This window comes from Centruroides vittatus, unplaced genomic scaffold (assembly GCF_030686945.1).
Source record: "Centruroides vittatus isolate TY-2023 unplaced genomic scaffold, ASM3068694v2 contig_392, whole genome shotgun sequence".
NCBI lineage: Eukaryota > Metazoa > Arthropoda > Arachnida > Scorpiones > Buthidae > Centruroides > Centruroides vittatus.
In genome coordinates, this window is record NW_027122208.1 from 1173040 (window position 1) to 1198504 (window position 25465).

At 33.0% G+C, this 25465-nt stretch overlaps 2 protein-coding genes across 2 annotated transcripts in view; one reads left to right on the forward strand and one right to left on the reverse strand.

Moving 5' to 3' along the window:
• The window catches only part of CIA30 (complex I intermediate-associated protein 30), a 21483-nt gene extending 14381 nt beyond the window's left edge, over nt 1–7102 (forward strand). Inside the window, exons 3-5 of the mRNA XM_067271181.1 lie at nt 6237–6419; nt 6494–6679; nt 6806–7102. Of these exons, the coding sequence (XP_067127282.1) occupies nt 6237–6419; nt 6494–6679; nt 6806–7030 (594 nt within the window). The 3' untranslated portion in view covers nt 7031–7102. The remainder of the gene's footprint in view (nt 1–6236; nt 6420–6493; nt 6680–6805) is intronic.
• Gnpnat (glucosamine 6-phosphate N-acetyltransferase) lies at nt 7098–21014 on the reverse strand. Its single transcript, XM_067271198.1, has 6 exons — nt 20883–21014; nt 18352–18517; nt 18047–18109; nt 17514–17644; nt 17263–17324; nt 7098–7331 (listed from the first exon to the last, which is right to left on the reverse strand). The coding sequence occupies exons 1-6, from the start codon at nt 20898–20900 to the stop codon at nt 7178–7180; spliced, it is 594 nt and encodes a 197-aa protein (XP_067127299.1). The 5' UTR covers nt 20901–21014; the 3' UTR covers nt 7098–7177.
• Between the last annotated feature and the right edge of the window lie 4451 nt (nt 21015–25465).

Consider the following 25465-nt stretch of genomic DNA (forward strand, 5'->3'; position numbering starts at 1 on the left):
AAACTCATAATTTTTCTATATCCTGTGATAGCTCTCCTGAACTCAAACTTCCTGATTCATCTGAATATAAGGATCTCTCTCCAAGTTTACAAATACCAGTTTTGACTATAGAGACAATTGATGCCTACATGGAGATGTCAGATCAAAGAATGCCACTGTCTGCTGTGCAGATGTATTTTAATGAATTCTTATTAATAATAAGAGGAACAAAAGAGAAACATTTTTTTATATTTTAAAGGTAATGTAAAATCTGAATTAACCAAGGGGAACAGATTTACACAGATTTAGTAATTACAGATGATGGGGTTATAGAAAATGTAATATGTGAATGTACAGCAGGTAAAGGGCCTAAAGCATATTGCAAACATGTATATGTAACACTATTGGCAATAGAAGAATATGGAAGAACAGGCACATATAAGTGTCACAAAACATGCACACAGGTTCTGCAAACATTCCATCAGCCTACCTGCCAACATAAAGGTTCTCCAGTTAAGGCTAGTGAGCTTCCATTTCATTTATTTAAGAAGAGAGGAATGAAAAGAAAATTATTGGAAGACATAAAATTTGACCCCAGACCATCTGGCAGTACAATCCCTGATTATACAAACTTTGTTATTAATTTGGCAATGAACATGCAAAGTGGTTGTGCAATACCGATATTGCAATTAAGGCAACCAGCAAACATGAGGGCTTTAGAATTAGATCATGATTATTGCAAAAGCACAATGTCTGAAATGTTTTTTAAGTGCTTTACATGTAACTGAAGCAAGTAGGGAGTACATAAAACATTTGGAAAAAGAGACCAGATTACAATGAAAAAGTGCAGTTTGGAAGAAGGAACATTTGTTGCATTTGACATCTTCAAACTTTGGAAAAGTTTGTAAATTAAAATCAACAGACAGAGTAAAATTGTGTGGCTCATTACTGTCAAGTAGGCCAATAAAAAGTAAGGCAATTTCTCACGGCTTAAGGTATGAAAAAGAAGCAATTGAAACATATTCTTTTGTAAATACTCCTGTGAAAGAATGTGGCATGTTTCTTCATTCAAAATACCCATTCTTAGCTGCAAGTCCAGATGGGCTAGTGGATGATGATAAAATATTAGAAGTTAAATGTCCTTACTCCAGTTTTAAACTTCCTGTGAATGTGCTAAAGATACCATATTTGGAATGTACTGATGACAAAATTACTTTAAAACGGAATCATGATTATTTTCATCAAATCCAAGGACAATTAGCAGTGACAAATAGACAAGTTGCTCATCTGTTTATTTACACAAAAAGTGACTTCAAAGTTTGTATCATTCCAAGAGATAATAAATTCATTGCAGACATGATTGAAACACTAATTATGTTTTTCCATGAGCATATTAAGCCAGTTCTTTTTTTAAAAAAAATGTTTTATAAACATTAAGTTTATAGAATAATTGAGCTAATTGTTATTTTACAATTTGAGTTTATGTAAAATTTTTCTAGATGGTGTATAGTGTGAATTTTTTTAAATAATAAAAAGAGATTTTGTTTTAAAGATTAAAATTCTTTTATTAGCTTACAAGTATTTATTCAACTATAGTACAAATTTTAAAACCACTATATTACTTTGAATTGAAGTTCCACAATGAAGACCTTACTGTGTATGATAGTATACATTCTTAATCTTAGAATTTATAAACAGACAAAAATTTAAAAATACTATAGATGGAAAACTTAAATTAGGCTAGGGTCTAGAATGGAAAAAAAAATTATATACGGTATTAATAGAGAGCTAGACTAACAGTGAAACAAATTAAGAATCTCTGCCAACAATGCATGGTCTAAAATTGCATAACATAAAACATATAAATATAATTTCACTGCCAAGTTTGGTTACTGCCGGATGCATGTGTTGCCTCAAAATTTTATATGTACAGTACGAGCCATTCCTATAATACGTTCAATATGTATTCTTTTACTAGATATTTTTCTGTCTCGAGATGACAAACTGCTGCTCGGCTGTGCTTTTCCTCTCATAAAAGTGGGTATATTTACCACAACATCTTTAGTAATTAGTTATTCCTGAATGTTAAAACCTCTATCAGCCATTACCCAGTCTTAAAATAATTATTGGATTTTCGTTTAAAGAATTAACAAATCGTACTGTAGAACCGACAACGTATCGCTTAGTCTGTTTACAACCTCGTCGATACTAGCGCCGCGTGCGGAGTAGATTTCACTTTTTTCCCCTATTCCATTGACTTTTTAGTTTATTACATCCAGTTCTCTTTTTCTAAATTTATTACTGCTGGTATGTATATATGGTGACTGAACATATAGTACTGTCTTTGTACTGAGCAACTGTCAGTATAGCTGTGGATACTTTTTCATGCTGGTGCATTCAGGCTGAAACAGTGATCTGATTGTATCAGTCTTTACTGTTGGCTGTTCTCATTGCCCAATAATTTTTGAATTAATTTTAATTTTCTATTATTAACAAAATTTTTATATCTGCCAGATAGATCACTTTTAGGATTGGCAACTTCGACTTCTTCATAAACTTATTTTCGATGCAAATATATTGTGAGAAATTTGTTTTATTTTTAGTAAAATGACTAATTATATGAAAATTCATTACAAATCCCATTTTGAAAATAATTTTGTTTAAAGTTGTTTAAAAATAGTTTTCCTTTTAAAATCTGTATATTAAAAAATTCTGAGAATAATTTTGTGTCAAAAACGTTAAATATTTGTTTATTTGTCTGCTGGAAATTTGTGTTTATTCTCAAACAGAATAACACCTAATGTTAATATGTCTTGCAAGAATTCTTTCTGTATATTTTCCAAACTAGGCGAGCTAGTGTAGTTCAACTGGCATAATCTGGAAAACTTTAGAAATAATACAACAAAAATTAATAGTCAATGTATTATTTAAATTATTAAAATAATAAGTGTCGGCATAATGACCCGTTCCGAGATCTCCGCCTCGATGTGGTGCTTTTCTACCGATGGGGATGTCCGTGTCGAACGGGTCGGAGAATAGAGGCCAGACTGAGGTGGGATCGCCGGTCCTCCGGGTTGGGGTTGTGCGTGGGGTAACACCCCACGATATGAAAATTTTACCTTGTTAAAAGAAGACAAAAGAAAAACGGGCAGGGAGTGGTGGGACTGCCGACCTCGAGAATTGTTCCCTATCGACTAGGCAACAATGGGACAGGAATAGGCTGAGAAAAAGAAAGTGAAAGTGAATGTCAATTGAGTATATGGAATGTAAAAGGACCAAGAGCTAAAGTAAATGAATTAATAAGGAAAATGACTTAAAGTAAGTTAGATGTTTTAAAATACAGCCAGGACTTGAATTATACAAAAAATTCTTTAAAAAAGAAGATTCCTTAAGACAATACATACAAATGTGTCTTTATTCCAATCCGGCCCTTTCAAATGCACGTTTGAGGAATTAACAATCTTACGGCAGAGTCGACCTTTCTTTATAGGCTGCTCGTCGTACTTTAAAATGTAATTATTTAATTTTATACAAAGTGCCACTGCCGGAGGGATGTGTTAACTCTTTTACATTTAAAGGCAGACAAGCAGCCTATAAAGAAAACAATCTTACGGCAGAGTCGACCTAATTCCTCAAACGTGCATTTGAAAGGACTGGATTGGAATAAAGACATATCTGTGTGTATTGTCTTTAAAAAAGAAGATTCCTTAAGAAATTTTGTATGTTAGATGTTCTTTGCATGAGTGAGACAAGTGAAAGGAATGTGTTGATTTGGTCTGGTGTGCAAGAGTGTGTTTTAGTGAATGCGCATATGAAAAAATACATGAAGGAATACAAGCAAGTGAACAAAACAATGATGTGGGTGCACTTCAAAATGAAGTTGCAGAGAGTGATTGTTGTCATTGCATATGCCTAGTGAATATTGCTAGGGATGCTGAAAAGGATGAGTTTGGGAAATGTTAAGGGATGTCTTGGATAAGTGTGACCCTCGGAATGCGTGATTATAACCAGAAATGTGAAGAGACAGATCTATATGGTGATCACTGGGAGAACAATAATGGAGAGTGAGTGGTTAATTCTGTGTGAAAAGAGACCTTTTTTCTACACAAGACCATTCATCAGTACACATGGGAAAATTGTATGAAAGGTCATAGTAGTATAATAAATTATATTTTGTCACATATGAATATAGATTGAGAGGTGTATTGGAGGATACAAGAGTTATGAGTGAAACTGACTGTAGCTTGGACTATTACTTAGTGATAGAGGGTGCAACTGAAGATTGGGTGGTGGAAAAAAGGAGGAAAACAGTGCCTGATGAGTATAGAGAGCATATTGAGTTGTGTGATGTGGAGAAGGTTTGGAAGCATTGGAAAATCTTGTGTGATAGAAGCAGAAAAAGAGGTTTCTGGTGTAACGAAAATAGGCTCTGAGAGAGGAACTGCATGATGGAACGAAAGAGTTGAGCAAGCAATGAAAGAGAAAAAGGCTTCATACATGGGCCAACTGAATGCAGTGTGTGTGAGAAGAGTACTGAGCAAAGAAAGAGAAGCTGCACAAGTGATTAAGAAAAACAAGGACAGAATGAATGAAGAATGGACTGAGCATTTACAAGGGACATTTGAGGAAAATATAGAACTGTTCTGGAAACAAATGAAGAGTGTATAGTGAGTACAAAGTGAGCTGCTATGGGATGAATGAGAGGTGTATAATAGGTGGTTTGAATATTTTGAAAAACTGTTGAGGTAAATAAAGATAGTGGTTGATGTGACCCTGTTGAGCTGAGAGAGGTTAGGAATACAATAAGAAGAATGCAAAAGGGCAAATCTTCTGGTTTTGATGGTGAATGCAGAAATGTTAAAATGTGGGCAGAATGGATGTGATGTTATGACTCTGCAACTATGTTGGGATGAAGGCACAGTGCAATGTGATTGGAGAAATGCTGTGATTGTTCCAGTATACAAGGAAAAGGGTGAAAGAACACTGCAAGAACTTCCATGTGCTGAGCAGATCTGGAAAAGTGTTTGCACAAAAGTTGGTTGACAGAGTTGAGAAGCTGACTGCAAAGCAAATGTTGAAAGTGCAATATGGATTTATGAAAGGGAAGGGGTGTATGGACCGGATCTTCACGTTGCAAATGATTGTGGAGGAAGGTGGATGAAAAAGTGTTTGCAGTGTTTGTTGATCTAGAGAAAGCATATTATAGAGTGAATAGGGAGAAACTGTGGCAAGTAACTTTATTATGGAGAATTAGGGATTATGGAGTGAGAGGTAAACTAATTAGAGATGTGAGAGCAATGTACGAAAACAGCAAAGCACGTGTACATGTAGATGGCAAAGTGTCCGAGTGGTTCACGGTTGAGGAGAATGTAAGACAAGGGTCTGTTGTTTCCACGGTTATTTAATGTTTTTGTGAATGCCTGCATGAGATCCAGAGTACTCGAGTGTGTGGAATGAGAATTGAAAATGAACAAGTGTCATTTTTTTGTATGCAGGTGACACTATGCAGGTGTGTGAATGTGAGCAAAACTAAAGTGATTGTGTTTAAACACAAAAGGTGAATAAATGGATTGAATGATTGAGCTGGATGGTGAATGAATTTGTATATTTGGGAAGTATGATAGATAGGAATGGTGATGGTCAAATTGCCAGAAGAATGAATGCTGGAGCTCAGATGGTGGGTGCAATGAGTAGATTTGCAAGGAATAAAAAGATGTTCAAAGAGGTGTGAATGGCTGTGGATGGGAGTGAAACATGGATATGGCAGAAGACATCTCACACGTACAATGTAATGTGAATCCTGAGTATTTGAGAGGATTGCGTGGCATAAAAAGGAGTGTCTATGTGAGAAATGAACAAGTGCTGAAAGAGAATGTGGTTGAAAAGGGGAGAAAATTGGCCACATTGAGAGAACGAAAGGAGAAGTGTTGAAGAGAGTATACATGGGAAGGCCAAGAAAGTCAGGAAAGTGGATGAGTATCTGAAAGAACATAAGGTGTTGAAAGGGAAAAAAAATGTGAGGAAGTATACTAGAAGAAACAAAGAGGGACAAAGGGTGTCTGGACAGGAAGATTGGAAAAAGTTGTTGAATAAATAGTTTGTAAGATTATAGTCTCCTTTTGCTTACTCTTAATCCAAAAAGCATGAGCAGCATATGTATGTAATATGTAATGACATTCTTAAAGACAAATTGTTACAGATTATTTAAGCTTGTTTTTAACTTGATAATAAATTTTGCAAAATTTTATTTTTTGTAGGAAAATCTAGACAAATGGATTTTAACATGCGATAAAGACAACGAAGAAGGATTCAGCGAATGCAGTTTCACACTTACTAAAAATAGACGTGGCTCATTTTCGGGCGTCTTAAGCAATAAAGTGCCTAAAGACGGTAGAGTTAATCGATCGGGATATTGTAATATTCGTTCCATTAGAGCTACAGTAAGTTATTGTTAAAACTATCTTATAATTAAAATAACTCCAAAACTAAATCTTTCAAAAACTTTGTTAATTAGAAATCTTTTAGACGAGACACTCATCTCGACTGGGAACTATTTACGCATCTCGTTCTAAGAGTTCGAGGTGACGGACGCTCTTATTTATTAAACATTTCGACCGCGGGATATTTCGACGTTACGTGGTACGATATTTACCACTACGTTTTATTTACGAGGGGAGGACCTTACTGGCAAACGGTGAAAGTAAGTAATGATTTATAAAGCTAATTTATTATAAGTTATAGTTTGTAGATTTATAAGTTTGTAGATTAATAATAATAAAATTATTATTAATCTACAAAGATTAATAATAATTTTAACTTTTAACAGATTCCTTTTTCAAAATTTGTACTTGCAAGTAAAGGGAGAATACAAGATAAACAAGCTAGAATACCATTACATCGTATTGCATCGTTAGGAATTACGTGTGCGGGCGACATATCCGGATCGTTTCATCTAGAAATCGATTATATTGGATTATATTGGGATAAACATTATAAAGAAGAATTTGCTTACGAAATGTATCAAGTTCCGTTTTATGTTATTGGCAGTTAATATTCATTCTAACTGTTGTTGTTTGATTAATTAATTATATGTACAGTAGAAAATAAACAAACTAAACTTCAATAGTTAATAAGTAAAATTTAATAAAACAACAAAACAAAAAAACGAAGTCTTGTATTGCATAGGTTTCTCGAGATTTTATTCACGAAACCGAAGCGTCATGACGTTACTGTTTCCCGGTTCCAATGCGAATCCTAGTTCGGAATAAAACTTGACCATTTGATCTCTGCAATCTAAAGTTACTTTATAGCATCCGAGACGCTCGGCTAGTTGGCGCATCGATTCTACCAATCTATCGGAAAATAATAATAAGATATTAATATATTAAACTTACGAATGGTTTGAATTTAAAGTTATACTTTATGTTTTGACATAAATAAAATAATAATCAATTTTTAACAAAGAAATATCCATTAACTTTTCTTTAGTATGATCATTTTAAAAACAACTCACAGTAATTAAATATTCAACAAAATGAACATTGGTATTAAATAAAAATAATGAACTTACTGGAACTGGTATAATAAAAAGAAAACAACACCTTTCTTTCAAAAATTCCAGCAACAAACTAATTATATAATATAAGTTTGTTGCTGGAATTTTTGAAAGAAAGGCGTTGTTTTCTTTTTAACATTGGTATCATTGTTAACTGTTTATAATATGACTTCCTTATAATGGAAGTGTTAATTTAAATTTAAATGAGAATTAATATTTAAATTCAGATTACTACTTAGTTATTACTCATTCAATTCATCCTATATCTTTAGATTCCATTATTTTCAATAAAACAAGTGAATATTCATGATTAATCTTCAGTCTTTCATATATAAATATTATTCAAGAAATTTCTCAATAGAATCTAAATATATCCAATATCTATTTTATTTATGTGCAAAATGTTTCCATCTGTACAGCAAATTTAAGTTTCAGATTAATGAAATTTTACCAAATTATTGTTAGAATATCAAATTAGGGTTTATTAAAATTTTTCTAATTATAAAAATCACTTTATATATTTATTCTTTCCATAATTACTTAGAGTCAAATTGGCAGTTTCGTCAAGTAGTAATGATTCCTATCTTATGACAAATAAATAACATAGTTAATTTTATATAGAAACTGATTTGCAATTTATAACTTCAAAAATATTCCAACTAGATGTACTGTACAATACTTTTCTACAGTTAGCCCACACTAGCTTATACCCTGCAGAAAAATCAGTAGAACAGAAATAAAACTTTTGCATAATCCTTACCACCGTATACCACGCAACACCAGGGGATATTGAAAGAATGACCCTTACTAGTACACGATTCCAAAAGGTCCCGTTTCGAACGTTAAAATATATACGTACCGGCGGACGAGCCCGGCATCGCTCGGACAAAAAGTGACGACGGCAAAGATCGAGATTATTAGATTATAGCCGATCTTACCCGTTTTCGCCTAGTGCAAGAATTAGGTCCCCCTCTTTCGAGACTAATTAGAAAATTTTTAGATATCTGCTTACCACACCGGGATAACGATAATTAAGATTCACGGCAATCGCTAACCGGTGCGTAGTACCACTAAGCGACGAATAACAAATGGTTTTGTAATCCCTTCCGGGTTCTTCGGGTTTACTAAATTCGAAAAATAAGCCGGATCTTCCCGAATCATTCAAAAATATAAATTCAAACATAAAATCGAACATTAAGACGAGTTCGAATAAAGCAAACTTACGCACGTGCACTCCCCGTGTCGACTTTATTTACGACGGAACGCTAAATATCGTCGAGAATTTTTAGAAGGGTCTAAAAATGTGTTTGATTCCCCGCATAAATGCAAAAAAGACATCTAAAATAGTACGGTAGAAGCCGAGTTCTTCGGGGTAATCCTTAATCCTCTCTCTCCCACCCACCGCGGTGGGAATTTCGAAAAATTCCTTCTTAGTGTACTTTCTCGTGACGTACCCTAACCGTGTACCAAATTTCAACTTTCGACTCCTAACCGTTTGGGCTCTGCACTTATTATCATCAATATCAACCCATCTCGATTATATTATAAGATTTCCATTAGCAGGTCATTGTAGACGTAATTATGTAATAAGTGAAATGGAATGTCCTAAATTTCATGCGTCAAAAATACAAAATGGATGCCAAATGACAACTTTATCATATTGTTTTTTTTTAAATATTAATTGATAACTATTTTATTATTATATAAACTTAAAAAAATTTAAAAATAGAAAATAACTTTACAGTTGATAATATCCAACAATATACATTTGTGACGATCGGGATCTCTATATTGCGAACTTTATCATCTTTATGTCCTTTATAATCTTTTAACTATATTTTATACAAACTCTACATTTTATACAAAACGGAACGAAGTAGACCAAAAAGGGTTAGTTACGCGGGAAATCAACTGATAAAACTTTCTGATAAGAGTGGTCTAAACTCGATTCCCACGAGTTGAGTTCCTTGTTAAGACGAGTCAAATTTCGGTGACACGACTACGTCACCGATAACTTTATTGGTCCAAGAAGATCATCTCTTCTGACGAAATCAAAGAAGGGCCTGCAAACTCCCTCCCCATATAAAAAGGGAGTACGATGAGTAAGACGAAGAAGTTGTTACTAACCGTGTGTGCGCGCTCAAAAGGATAGTTACCCGTCACCGCCGATCCTCCCTCATCACCTATATTCACGCCGAACTGTCGTCGTTACACTTCCTATCTGAACAATTATCATCTGTTGTTGGACAGAGTCATTACCGACGATCTACTACAAGATCATCTATTCTTAGTCCGAACGCCTACAACGGTCTATAAGGATATCATCGATTATTACATCGACGTCCGACTACATATCTTAAGGTATTTATCCTACCCGCGAATAATTGTAAGCTCTCTCTCTCTCTAATCCGTGTAGAATTTATGTTCACGGATCGTGCGTCATGTATCTTATCATCTTCTGTAAAGTAATCGTTTGTATCTAGTTAGACAAATAAGAAAAATTAAACGGATATATTTTTATATATAAATCTCTCTGTGCGTTCTTTCCGTCATCCTCTCCACTTGCTTCATTCCGGGTCTAACCCATACGTAACCGCTCGCGCAATTGATTTTCTGTATCAATCTAAGGATACAGTGGTGTCATCCTGACACGGTATCAAAGAGATACCGGCCCTATGGTCACAGTGGTGTCATAAATTGATCACTCATATCCTTTTCCTGTATGGAACTATACCTTGTTCAACAAGATTGAGTGACTATTCATAAAAATGACTTTGTAAAGTTTATAACCTGTCTAACAAAAGAATGAATATATAATAATTAGTAAATCTTAGAATAATAATAATAACAAACAATGTTAAATGTCAATGACAGCCTACAAGTTTGAAAATCAATCACTCAGCTTCTAAAAAGAACTATCTAAAGTTTTCTGAGGAGTTATCACACAAAATTTGGTAAGACCTTTCAAAAATACCAACAGCATATTCTATTGGTCATAAAAATGAAAAATTCCATATAAACATAGGTCTGAAAATGCTTCCTTTCAAAATTATAGCAATTTTAAAATGTCTATGTAATACAAATTAATGGCAAGCAATGGTTTTGAAGTTATGTTTTCAAGTGACATTTTAAGTGTTCTTTAACGCTTTCTGGTCTGACCTTTCTGCCACACGCTACTTCTGTGTGCCGAGTTTCACCATATTTATACAATCACGCTATTTGAAAATAAACGACTTCCTGGTTTTCATTATTAAACTGTGTTAAAGATTGTTTTTTCTGTTTAATTTGATCATGTTATGTAAGGATTTGTTGATATAGTTTGGATTTTAGACGGTTTAAATTTCATGTAAACAAATTAAAATGAGAAAAGTTTCGGTTTTTTCGTATTTGCATCGTTTGAAAAGTTTGTGATTTAATTTGATTGAATGATGTTATTTTTATTCTATCGGATGCTTTCTAGCACCCGACAAAAATTTATGACAATATGTCCAATTGAGATTTAGTTTCGTCAGAGTAGTTATGCTTAATGCTTCATCTATATATATATAATCGAGACGAGTTGATGATTATTATTATTATCGGATTCATGATCGCCATACAGGATCAGGTCATAAATACTAAAAACTACAGAAAACACATACTCAAAGATACAACACTCACAAATGACACATGCAGAAAATGTCACATCATGCCAGAAACTATACAACACATCACCTCTGGTTGCAAGCTCTTGGCACAGACAGATTATCTACACAGACATAATCAAGTAGCAAATATAATACACCAAGAGCTTGCAAAGAAACACAAATTAGTAGACATCCACGAACCATACTACAAATACATTCCGCAGACAGTATTGGAAAACAACACGCACAAAATGTACTACGACAGAGCCATAATCACAGATAAAACAATTTACCACAACAGACCAGACATCACACTCATTGACAAACACAATAAAATCACATACATTATAGACATATCCATTCCAAACACTCACAATATACAAAACGCATGTGCTGAAAAAATTAGCAAGTACACAGAACTCTGCCAGGAAATAAGGCATCTGTGGAGGATGGATAGGGTGCTTATTGTACCTGTTGTTCTCTCCTCTACAGGTGTCATACCACACACACTACACAAAAGCCTGGGCACATTACAATTGAATAGAAACATATACATCACACTACAGAAGGCCGCTATATTGAATACATGTCATATTGTGAGAAAATTCCTGAATACAGACACACACACTGATACACTTCTTTAATTTCTGTTTTGATTACTATGCCTTGACTTTGGTCCGGCATAGTACACAGCCACCGGTGTTAACCGAGTATCTCTCACTTAACCCAACACAATAATAATAATAATAATAGGTGCAGAGCCCAAACAGTTAGGAGTTGAAAGTTGAAATTTGGTACACAGTCAGGGTACGTCACGAGAACGCACACTAAGAAGGGATTTTCGAAATTCTTCCCCACGGGGGAGAAGGACAGGATTATGGCTTAACGCTTCCATCAACAATGGAAGTGTTAAGAGAAAGTGATGTGCAAGACACAGATGCAGTTTTTTCATTTTTGCAGGAAATAGAACTTATTTTTAGACATATCTAAAAATTCTCTAATTAGTCTGGAAACAGGAAGACCCAATTCTTGCATTCTGTGAAAACGGGTAAGGTTGACTATAACGTAATAATCTTAATCTTCACTATCGTTACTTATGCCCAAGTAACGCTGGGCCTATCTGCTAGTAGAAAATAAATCAAACCACATACATAATTTATTATGTTTTTAAATGTAATTTTTGTTTAATCAGATAATAAAATATTTACTTTTTGTCAAATGTAAGTATTAGTACACGAAAACTATCATACATTTTAATTGTAATTTACTGTTTTTAATTCTTTGTTTGTCTGAATATCAGTCATGTTGCCACTTTTCTTACATTTATTATTACATTAACGTAAATTGTTTTATCCTACAGTATATTTAATATAACTTCTACTTAATTAATTTAATTAAATGATAATTATTAATATAAACTAGATATTTATGTAAATATTTTAGTTATTATTATTAGTTATTTTAATATTTTTAAAAAGTACTAAATAACTAACTTATAATTTTCAATTTATTTTCTGTCAACATACAAAGCTAGGCATTATATTATCAATCCAAAACTCTACGAACATAGAAATTATGAGAAAACATGTTTAAAACAATGATAAATAAAGAAATGTAAGGCATACGTCGATGGACCTCGAGGGGAGTACAAAATTGAACGTGCGTCGTACGATATTGGACTAGAAAGTGTTAATACGACGAACCATTACTCTAACTGAAAAATGGCATACATTTTCATGTGTATTGTCTTCGGTTCAACCATACATGTGAATCTTTGCTATTTCCGAGTTAGAGTAAGGGTTCGTCATATTAAAGAACATTTTAAAACAGATGTCAAAAACCATAGCTTGCTATAATTTTGAAAAGAATCATTTTCGGATCTATGTTATATATGGAATTCTTCGCTTTTATGATTTATAGAACATGCTGTTAGTTTGGCGAGACTGTATAGAGAAGGAAAAAAACACTGGACACTTATCAACTATTTTCTGCATAGCAATCCACATAAATAGAAATGTCTGGTTTCAGAATTATTATTAAAAGTCTCATGCATAAAGAATTTTTCATGTCCTATAAAGACACTTTTGGTGATTTTCCCCCTTGTCTAAGAGTCTGTAATTATAGGGTAAAATTGGCAAATGATTAGAAGTCAATGCTAGTCTTAAGATAAGCTGAAAATATTCAAATGAAATTAAAATTTCAGCTAATTTTGATTTGTAACATGCAACTTTCTATATTGGATTACAGATAGATTTTTTCAATAGTAGAAAAAGCAATTCAATAATTATAAACTTCATTAAAGACTTGGATTAATTTCTGGAATATCTAATTAAATGATCTTTGTTATTTTAAATAAAATTTTTGATATTTAATAACCTAGATCAAGGTGAAAACACACAAACAAACAAACAAACACACACCCAAAACCAACAGAAGGAATAAAATTATTTACTGATATGAATGTTTTTGTTCATATTCCTTTTACTGGTTTTGGGTATATTTGTATGTGTTTTTATTCCATACAACCAGTTTTTGAAGAAGTAAAATATTCTAGATCAAGGTATAACAAAAACCTTGTATATTACAGAATTAATTCTGATAGCCAGATGACCAAGACACTAAAAGTGTCAGCCTGCCATTCTGGGTATTAAGTTTGAGTTAGAATTGCTTGAACGTTCAGGGGTAAGTAAACCTGACCTAGATATGCCAGGTTCATTCTTCACTAACCAAGTATCTCATCATGAACCTGGCCAAATTCATAGTTATGGAAGACATGTCCTGTGGTCACCAAGAGGCAAAGTCTTTTCTAAAAAGTAATATTAGTGTGTAATTATTTATAATAAAAATTTAATAATTAAAGATATCCTATTATCGAAACTCTAAGGAAATACAAATTTAGTTAAAGTTCTTTCTGAACCTAATTCTGTGCAAAAAACTTATCCAGCATACTTTCGTAATTTTTTTTTTACATTTACATAAACTTGAATATATTAAAAATAAATAAAACAATGGGATCAGTTATTAGAATCAATAAAAAATTAGAATGTTTAAAATACTTAAACACCACGAGTGTAAATACAGTAGAGAGTCGTTAATCCAAATCAATTGGGGGCGGGTTGTTTGGATTAGTGATTTGTTCGGATAACCGATTATGTACGAAAAAATATATCAACCTGTCCGATGTTCAAATTTTTCTCTGTTGTGTGTCGCTTTGTGTTGAATTTTTGTCAATTTTAAGCCTAACGAAAATTTTTATAATAATAATAATAATCGAGGCTATTGTATCGTTAAAAATTATTTCTTTATTTTGTACAAACAAAATAAATATATTGAAGAATATAAAAACATGAAAATTATACTTTAGAAGTAAATCTAGGTTCAAAAATGTTCGATTCGGCACGACACAGTCCGACTGAAAATCGTTCGGATTAACAACTCTCTACTGTACTCAATTTTCTCCGACTTCAAAGTAGTTGACACCAGACAAATGGTAATCCTCAGACAATAATACTTTTATTAAACAATCATGGTGATGATTGTTTAGTAAAAGTATGATTGTTTGGTGATGATTGTTTAGTAAAAGTATGATTGTTTGGTGATGATTGTTTAGTAAAAGTATTATTGTCTGAGGATTACCATTTGTCTCGTGTCGACTACTTCGAAGTCGGAGAAAATTGAGTATTTACACTCGTGGTGTTTAAGTATTTTAAACATTCTAATTTTTTATTTACATAAACTTGCTTTAATTAAATTGGAAGTATTAATTGTAATTATTATTCAAGATTCATAAATTTACCAGGGACACTGTCAACTGGGCTACTGCTAACTGGGTGCCAGACATCTGGACCACAAAATAACAGATGAACAATAGACAAAATACAAACTGTTTTTGTTTCTTTATAAACATCACCATTCTTTTCTATTGATTTACTACCCAGTAAATTTAAATATTTCTTAAAAATTATTATTTAAATTTACGAGTTAAAAGAACGGTTTTTTAATTAACATATTTATACAGATTATAAACCATATTTATTTATTTATTTATTTATTTACTTTACAAGTAAATAGAAAAGTCTCCAAGAACAAGTTGATATCCACTACTAAAATTAATAAATATAAGTAAAAATGGACAACAATTACATTAAAAAAAGTATAAAAGTTCTTTGGAAGAATTTGTTTTTGAAGAACTGCTTTTCTTTGATGTGATTTGTTAACTGTTCTTACAAAATTATTAACGATGGTATTTCCTTTTCCTAAGTTGGAAATAACTTAACTCATAGTTCATAACTTATAACTCGTACCTCATAAGTCTTAATATAAATATAAGTCTATATTTATATTTGTCTATATTTTACCAATATTTACAAAAAATAAATAAATAAATAATATCTGCAAAATCATATGCTTGCTAAGCATGCAAAAATTTTTAAGTTTCTATTGCCCAGTTGCTGTGTACCCATTTACTATATACTAATTAAATGGCTCAAAGTATAAATCTTAGTTATAAACTATAAGCACAAAAATGTATAATATGGTAAAGTAGGTTAAAATACCAGTTTGTTAAAAAGATAATTTAATAAATTTCACTTTAAATTAGTAGCTGCAATTTTTGAAAGCACCAAAGATAAAATTTAAGATGACTATCACAAAAAACAAGTATTTGTAAAATTTGTTAGACTGAGAAATACAGATGTCATCCAACTGTCTCCAATATACTTTTTTAGCATCAGCAACAATTCTGCATGGTCTGACTTATTGATATTGATACACTCAGAAATGTTATAGTGGGTTCTGCTTACATATATTCAAATTAATGTATTATATACATGTATAATTTTATTTTAAAGTAAACTGAATGTTAGCAGGAATTGTAAAATTGTTGTGATACTAACAACTCTGCTCAAAATAGAACATTAATCCAAAAACACTAAGTGTTTGCTTTTGGATTGATGTTCACAAAAGAATTTTTAAAGACTTATCATCTCGGCTCGGGATCCCCGACTCGGAATTGGGATCCGAAACTGTGATAAGGTCTTGAAAAACATTTTATCTGGATAAACTTGACTCTTAAAATCTTGTGCACATTTTGTTTTGGGTTGATGCTTAGCAGGAATTTATTGAATATTTCATTTTTGTTTATGTTATTTTTCTTATTCTGAGATGTCATACATTTTTTCTTTTCTTTTATTTTAAAGATTAAATTTATACTACATAGTTCTTTTTAGCTTATTAAGTGAAGTTTCTAGTTGAGAGACTCAGATCCTTTGGTGCTTTCCATGGATATGCTACTCTGACTCAGTATTTTGACTTATATAAAAACAGCAGTATAACTTAAAAAACAGAAGTCACTTAAAATGATCTCCAGCAGCATAAATCAGCTTTATCAAGTGATGCACCGTGTATGGCACATTTACATCAGCTAGATGCTAAGGATTTCTGCTGCTCTTTGACAGACCTATTCGAGTCCGAATCGGATTCTAAAGATTTCTATAGCGATCCGATCCGACACGTTCGATCCGCTCCCCAATCTCGGGTTCGGATAAGAAAAAGTATTTTTATTCCCGACCGAATCCGAATCCATCTTCTATATAATTTGCTAAATATTTTATTTAGTAAAGTTACAGATTAAAAATTAAAGAATCCATTTAAAAGACAAAATAAGCTTTGTAACTTAATGAGTGGTTAGAATATTTTAATGTAGATACAAATTCCAATTAGCAGATCCTATATTTTACCAGAATCTTGATTTCTTTCTTTACTATAGGTCAAACAGCTTTGTACCTTGTAGTAAGGTATCAACATATCATTATGGGAGATTGGACACAAATTCACTTCAGTGTATCATTAATCATCTCTCAAATGCTGGCCAATTGCGAGTTAGGTCCTTATATTAAGTACTGTTGTGCCAGCTATATACTACGTGCTGATATTGTGAATTAGTTAATCAAATTAAATCAATCTTTCTCTAGGCAGGCATACTATTTACACACTGGATTTATACTTTGATTATTATTTATACATTAATTTTGTAAAAGAATTTCATTACTGAAAATTTATCAAAAGAAATCAATTTTTTTCAATATAAATAAAAATGCTCACAATTTTCCTAGTTGCTTCCCCCTATATTCATTGCTAACTACAACATCTTCTAAACGTCCTCTCTAGAAAAAAGTTATATTTTAGAATTAAATTCAAAAACTGTAACCACGTGTATATAAATCTGTTTAACGTAAGGTTACAAAATATATTCAAGAAGCAAAATAGCATTAAAGATTTTGTAAATAAATAAAAGTTTCACAAAGTTAAAGAATTTTATAACCTTTTAAAAAAAATTCCTACGAAAAACTCACCAATCCCGTTTGTCTAATGAATTTCTTTTCGACAAATAATGTTGCCGACCCAACAATTCTGTTCTTTTTAATATCTTCTATAACCGTCACATAATAAGAATCTGGACAACCTTTCATTGAAAAGAATCTCCCTGTAAAAATTAGTAAACAGATAAATTATAAGAATTTGTATTTTAGTAGTTTTAAACAAATACGTATTAGGATTACGATAAAATATAATATACATATAGTCTCGACAACAGCCTTTTTTTGTACGCATTTTTTTAGAAAAGCATACAAAACAACTTTGAAACAACAGCCTGTATGTCAATGTTCTCATCAGTGAGTGTTGTTCAAAGATATATATATATATATATAAATAAAGTAAAACCTTTATAATAATATATATATATATATATATATTATAAAGTTTAACGTTTCTAATGTTAGCCCGATTTAAACTTTAGAAAAGTATTATTATTAAAATCAGAAGTCTACATTATTGTTTCCGTAGCTAATCTTTTTAGTCTATAATATCTTCAAAAGACACTTACGTAAAAAGTCTTCGTGGGATACATTCCCAACTTTTGTTAACTGCGACAGTAAATAAATAAAGCCTGTAAAACATTAAAATACAATAACAAAGATTTTGATATACTCGGTATCTATTTAATATATTTATAAATATTTTAAAATAAGAAAATACGAACGTTTAAGAAGCGATTCCCGATCGGGAATGCCGTTTAACTCGTTACATTTTTACTAAGTAGGTTACGGGGTCTAGGTCGCGTATTTTTTCTTCGACTTTACCGACGATCGATTTAACGGTAATAAATAATTAAAACAATTATCGCCTCACCTTTATCGTAATCACCTATAGAAAGCGGCCTCATTTTCAAATTTTCTCCCGGATTTAATATCGTCAGAGGCGGATTAAATTTAGCTTTTCCTTTTTCTAAATCTATCGTTTTCAAAATTTCCATAGAATATAAATACTCCCCGTTTTCGTTACAAATTCCATTATGCTAAAAACAAGAAAATAATTTAATTATAAATGATTTTGTTTGTAGAAAACAGACAGAATAAATAGGGCGCAAAATCATTTCTTACTTTAACGATTATTTACAAAATTGCTAATTTTAAAACGATATTTCTCGACGACAACACGACGAGCAAATTGCCACGATAATTTCGACCGAAATTTTCCGACCAAAAAAGAAAAACCCGTATTTTAAATTAAGTTTCTCAAAATTAACAAATATAGCAAACAAAAGAAAAAAAATTCTTTTAAAGTATTCTATAAAGATTATTTCAAAGATATCTTTATTTTCTTTTAATTAAAATGTGAAATTTTAAAATCTAGAAGATTTAAGGAACTAGACAGAGAGAGACCAAAAAATTTATCTAATATATAATTTAAAGTTATTCCATTAAATCAATACACGATACAGGGTTAAAATATTTTATATAAAATAAAAATTACTTTCTTGTATAATTATTGTTTTTCAGTAATTGATACAGCAGAAAATAATACTATATATCAAACACATAAGAGAAATTATTTCACATTATTTTTGATTATTCTGTTTTTCTTATCGAAAAATATTGCATAGAAAATTATTTAACTACTTCCATACATTTTTATGCAAAATTAATTAATTATCGAACGAAAGTACCGTACGTACGTCGGATTAGAGACGCCGATTTTTAATAATTTTAAGAAATAGCCGAACGACAAATTCCTCGAATTAAAGAAGTCTGCCAAAAAATCAAAATAGCCCACGTTCGAAAATAATTCTCGACATTTCGTCTACGAGTCAAAGGCTTCGATTTCTAATAAATACGGCAATTATAAAATATCGAAATCTATTTTTGACTTCTTAAATACTTTTAATAATAATCTCAATTATTAAAAATATACCTGGAATTTTTGTAATACATATTTTTTTTTATAAGAAATCGAGAATCCTAACAACGACAAATAGTTAACTCGAATTATTATAATTCTTTGCATTTAAAAACTAATCTCGTTTCAACATTTGCAAGCAATTACTAAACCGGAACATTTTATTATTCGGTAAATTATTAATACAATCGTTTAATGCACCGGGGAGAAGAGACGCGTACGTAGTAAACAACATTTTACATTTCCGAAGTAGGATTTTATATTTATTCGTCGTGTTTTAGATGACGTTTATTATATCAAAAATATTTTTATCACAAGATACAATTCGAAAGAAATACAAATTCTTTCGCAGACTCGAATCGAAGAACGCAAATTTTAACAGAAAACGACACTACACCTAACGAGGGTACCTCGCAATATTTCGTCTCGAGAGAATTAAAAACCGGATCGACCGGCCAATCCGTTCGCCAAAATTATTCCTCGTACGGGTTTCTTTCTATCTACGCTAGTTTCGTCTATTTTCACGAAGGTGATAACAAACACTTATTAACATAGAAAATAAAATTATTATTTACTAATAATATAAACAAAAGGATGAACATTATTTATTTTCCACTTATATTCATAATTTAAATCACATTTCTAAAAATTGAAAGACATTAATATTTAAAGCTATATATTTACGTCGAATCAAAATTTACAATATTTAAGACTGCTAATACGTAATTATGGCTAAAACTATTAAATAATTACTATTATTTGATTTCGACCATCTCGATCATTGCAAATAAGCAGAATTAACAGAACGAACAAAATTATAATTTGAGTTGCGAAATTTATATATATAAAGAGTAAATTAATCTTTTTTTCCTTCGAATTTTTTAAACGGTGTCGTCACGTAAAGCCGGGAAGCCCGACACCATCTTCGGTTTTAATACCAAAAATACTAACATAACGTATAATTTTTTCAAGAATTACTTCAAATATCAATTAACGGACGTTATTATTTATTATATTTTGATTGCTATAAGGAGGATGATTGTCGTCCACGGTAAAGAGTGTTTCCTTAAATACAATAAAAAGTTTATTAATTGAGAATAAAATTATGGCGAATGTAATATTAGGTTAATGTCAGCCTAGGTATCGAGATGGCGGCTCGTCTCCCATCCAGCAATCGGAAGACGGAGAACGGCGGGCTCGCACGTTCTACCCTAACCTAACCTATTCTAATAAATTACCGCCATCTCGACACCTAGGCTAACATTAACCTAATAAGTGTTTTAAACTGGCATATTGTGGTTTATTAGGCCGCTCTCGCGTTCAACATATTGTTTTGTACGCTCTCGCACGAATCTAATGCGAAATCAAAAGCTCTCGAGGGCAATATTATTAACGTCGCTACGGCAGACAGATAATTTACGTTTTAAGAAAGGCTCGTCGTACGCAGTAAATGGCCGAGTGGAATAAAAGAGTGGAAAACTTACCTCGGCGTCAGATTCCATGTCACCGTTCTACTCGCAGCCTTTACCCGCAGCCGGACTGAAAGCCGCGAAGGTTAACCGGTACGACATTCTTCCTTCGCCAACCGCGACGTCGTTCGCCATATGTCAACAATCATAGACATCGAAATTTCTGCACTAATTATTTTAAAACATTATATACGTTATTTTAATAAATGAAAGTATTTTATTTTCCAAATTTATAAATACAAATTTAAACTCGTAATTTGTTTTTTTAGTAAATTAAACCGTATAATTATTTTCCAAAAATTATGTGCATTTTGACTTTAAATAAATACATCGATACTTTTTGATAATTTTACTTACTTAAGTAGCGTTTTTTCTTTATTTGTCTTTCTGCCGTGCGGGCAGTAAGGGGCCGTTACTTGCGCCGTTTACCCGTCACTTTTGGGGGGGACCCCCCCCCTTCTTATTGCGTATAATGACGTAGTTTTTGTAAACTTCTGCCGTCCGTTAATCGCGTTCGTAGACCCCTTTAATGTTGAAGAAATGATTTTAAAATCTTTTGAAAACATTCTAATAGTTTATTCGCGCGACAAGTAAGTAGGCTTGTAATAAATTCGTACGCTAACAGTACCCGCAAAAAGAAAAAAGCGGCCGGATGGTCGAGCGGTCGAGGTTAGCAGCCTGCCGCCCTGGGGGACCCGGGATCGAATCCGGACGGTTCGAAAAATCTCCGGGAATTTTTCGGGGGGTGGTCCGTCCGGATATGTCGGTCCCCGTCCCATAACCACCCGGCCGCCCCATTGTGGGCCTGGCCGAACCCACGATGGACTCGCTATAAGAGGCCCTCATAGAGCCCACTGGGCGGAAAGAGTTACAAAAAAAAAAAAAATTACCCGCAAAAAAGTCCACCTAGTCAATGCCTGGACCCGTCGCGTACCGCGATATATTTTTACTTTTCGCCACCGCCTCCTCTTAACACCTAAACGGAGACCGGTTTCCCGTGGTAAATCTTTTCGGGATTGCTTACCTAATTGATTATTTCTATGGTTTGAAAAATTGGATTTTAGAGAAAACTTTTAAATATATTAAATTCATTATAATCTATTACTTATTTAAATATTTCTAACCTAATTATGAATGTAATCGAATTGTTTCGAAAGTCTAGTTGCCAAGTTTTGAGATTTTTGTATTTTAGTTCGATTGAATATTATTACGAAGTTTTATCGCGTACTTGCGGAGATATCCGGTGTGGTCTGGTGTGCGGAGTAACAAAACTTTGAATATGGTTTTTCATCAAAGACGATCGTTTTCTATTTGAATAATATAAAAGTTAACGACAATGAAGAGAAATGATCGCGTTGTTAAGACGCGATATAGAAACCCGATAGAAATACGAATCGTAAGTGCCATTCAATAATCTAATCGATAAAGTAGTTGTATAATAAAATTCCAATGGTTTTTAATAGCATCGGTATCGACGTGATAATGTTATTCTTATCTAATATCAAAATTAGGCTGGATGGACCGGCAGTAAAGGCTGCGGCCTACCGCATCGGGGATGAAGATCGAATCGGTATGGGTGGGCAAAATCCCAGGAAATGTTGGGATACGTCGGCCTCCGTCCCTCGACCGCGCGGCCTTTGTGGACCTAACCGAATCCATATTTTGTCGTCGTGACGTATTCTGATTTCGACCAAGCTGCAATACGGTGATATTTTTAAAATATCGCCATACGCCGATTGGAGTTATCTATAGATAACTCGGACCTCCGTTTTCCATCTTTGATTTACGCTGCCCGATTTCGTCGCGGGCTCGCATATTTAACAAAGCTGTAGAGCTTGAATTTTAATTCATTCGTTAAAATAGTGATTTATATGAAATATGAAAGATAATTTTTTCTTTAATAATAAACGTATCGACGCGACAATCGAAACATACATCTTGCATAATTCATCGGATTATATATCTTGTATTTTTTTACATTTCAAATATCAAAGACAGTTACTAAACAACGAATTTTCAAGGTTACGAGATCATTTGATAAACAAATAGTTTAATTTACAGAATGGCGTATATCTTTCTCGCATACGATTTAACAGCGGCGCGTTATAGATTCGCGAAACTCCGGGAAAATTTGAATTACAGTTGACTTCTCTGTATACTGTTGACTTCAAACGTTTCGTCTCGGGAATTTTGGGGGATTTTCCCGTATCCCGTTCGTTTTTAACGCTGTGCCAGTGACCCCGCCCCTGCGCCACACTGACAATCTAGGAAACCCAAATTTAAATTTCGATATTCTTAGTACGGTAATAAGTTTATAAAAGATTGGTTTGGAATCCCCTATTGTCGGGGCTCCGGACAATTGCTCTTTTCGCTCGTAGGATTACGCGTCACTGTTTAAGAACCGCGATGCGTCGTAACAATCGGATGGCCCGCGATAGTGTTAGTCTTCTATCGCGAGTGACGAGGTTCGAATCCCGTTCACAAACTCATAAATTATTATGGATATTACGGGTCGGGATACGGTTCTTCATTTTGTATGTAAAGAGCATTGTAAAGCACCAAATATCTGATTTTTACAAAATTCAATAAAAACATATTTAAAAATAGTTTTTGTTATAAAATGATCATTATTTTTCATTTCTCTTCCTTCCGTAACTTATAATAAAAAGAAACTATCGAGAATAAGGATTTAGTCTGGCCCTACGAATCTGGTTCGGTTCTATAGAAGCGTGATGCGCTTCCAAAAGTTCTCCGAGCAACTACCTTTTATCAATTAATTTATACGAATATTAGATGAATGTTTTCCCATGAAATTTATAAATATCTCGTACAAACGTCTATTGGGAGCGGGATGGCCGAAGCGATAACGTTTTGGATAAGAAACCTCGCCGCTCCCAAGACCCGCGTTTTGAGTTTGAAGAAATTATTACCCGAAACGCGTCGAGTTCGATAATATATCTCACTTTCGTCGAGACGATCTGTTTTTATATAAGTTACATATTGTCACCCAACATCGCGTACTAAATTGTTTAAATAAAGACGGCCGGGACGAGTAAGGCATTAGCCTACCGTTCCGAGAGACCCGGGATGGAATCCGGTGCGTCGAAAATCCCATCACTCACCATATTTCGAGATCGATCTGTCCGGGATACGTCGGGCGGCTCGATTTCGTCCCTCACCACCCAGTCGCACTCGTCGTTGCCCGGCCAATTTTAAAAATCCCTCTTAGGGAGCCGTCCATTAATTACAGTTTCAATCGGGGCTTAGTGGGCCTAAAGTTTTCTTATGTGGTCTCGGCTTTCGTCTACGTAACTTCGTTCTCGAGACGAAGGAAAAACGGACGGACGACAATGGGAAGTGGTGGTGTTTAAGCTGGTAAGCCACGATGTTCGTAGAAGCTCCGAAGAATCGGCACGGCGGCATACGCGTAGAGGCATACAACTTTTGTGAGGAAGGTACGATAATGCCGCATTTTGCAACGATCGATATTATAGCGAATAATTCATTCTCCCTGCGGTCGGGAGGCGGTAAAAAGATGAAAGATAAACGAAATTTTAGAAAGAAGTTATTGAAAATATTAAAAATATTTAATATTTCCGAGACAACCCGAGTCACTCTCGCGATACACTGGTGTGGCGCGGCACGAGGATTGGGAACCACTAGATTACGTGTTTACAAATATCAAACCCGAACTTTAGATTTTTATTATATTTATCATAATAATTACATAAAAATAGAAATATATATATATATATATATATATATATATATACAGATTTATTTATTATTTATAATCATGGGGATATTTTTGATTTACTAAAATAACTTAGTCGTTAAGTGGGACGAAGTTGTACCTGTAAAATGAGAATTTTTATTTCATATCTGCTTCGGCTTTACGTCGCTTTATCGCGATTTCGCTTTAAAATGCCTAACTGTCGAATTTCTATTAGTTTGTACTAAACGTCAGAGTTCTGAAAATTCCTATTGAGATAACGTAGAACAAAACAAGAAGTCCAAGTTATCCATTTTAAATTTTTAGTGAAAATTAATGGTCCGGAGAACATATTGTTATTTTATCGATACAAAAAATATTAAACAATATCAATTGCAGTAAATAATATATACGTAAATAGGTATAGTCGAATCTCCAACAACTGGCACTCGAAAACGAAGGCCATGTTTTCGGGAACGTTTCTTTTTGAAACGCGTCCGAAACAACCTCCAAACAATGGCAACATTTTATGTTCCGTCAGTGTACACCGTTCGGAGGTTCGACTGTATTTTTGTTCAAAAACCGTAATATTCTCCAATTTCGTAGACCATTCCATTTTTCCAATAAGTGTTGTATACAATTATGTACATTTTGTGACCCTTTCTCTCCCTGTATCTGTAGACTTATATATATATTCATAAGGAGCAGTCTATTAATTAAGAAAATAATTAATAGACGACTTCTTACGTAATCAGCTTTGAAATTACGAATTAGTTTAACTCTTTAAGTTTTAAAAACAGAATATGGCTAATGCGAATAATACTCATATGTATATATATATATAATATCGAATAGTTTAAATGACGAATAGTTGGCGATAAAAATC

What these genes read in the sequence shown, in the direction of transcription:
- Gnpnat (XM_067271198.1), bottom strand. An exon ending in TCATTAGACAAACGGGATTG is followed by an intron (nt 17,325 to 17,513) that starts GTGAGTTTTTCG and finishes ACTTTTTTCTAG; the next exon opens with AGAGGACGTTTAGAAGATGT. An exon ending in GGGAAGCAACTAGGAAAATT is followed by an intron (nt 7,332 to 17,262) that starts GTGAGCATTTTT and finishes ATTTTCCGATAG; the next exon opens with ATTGGTAGAATCGATGCGCC.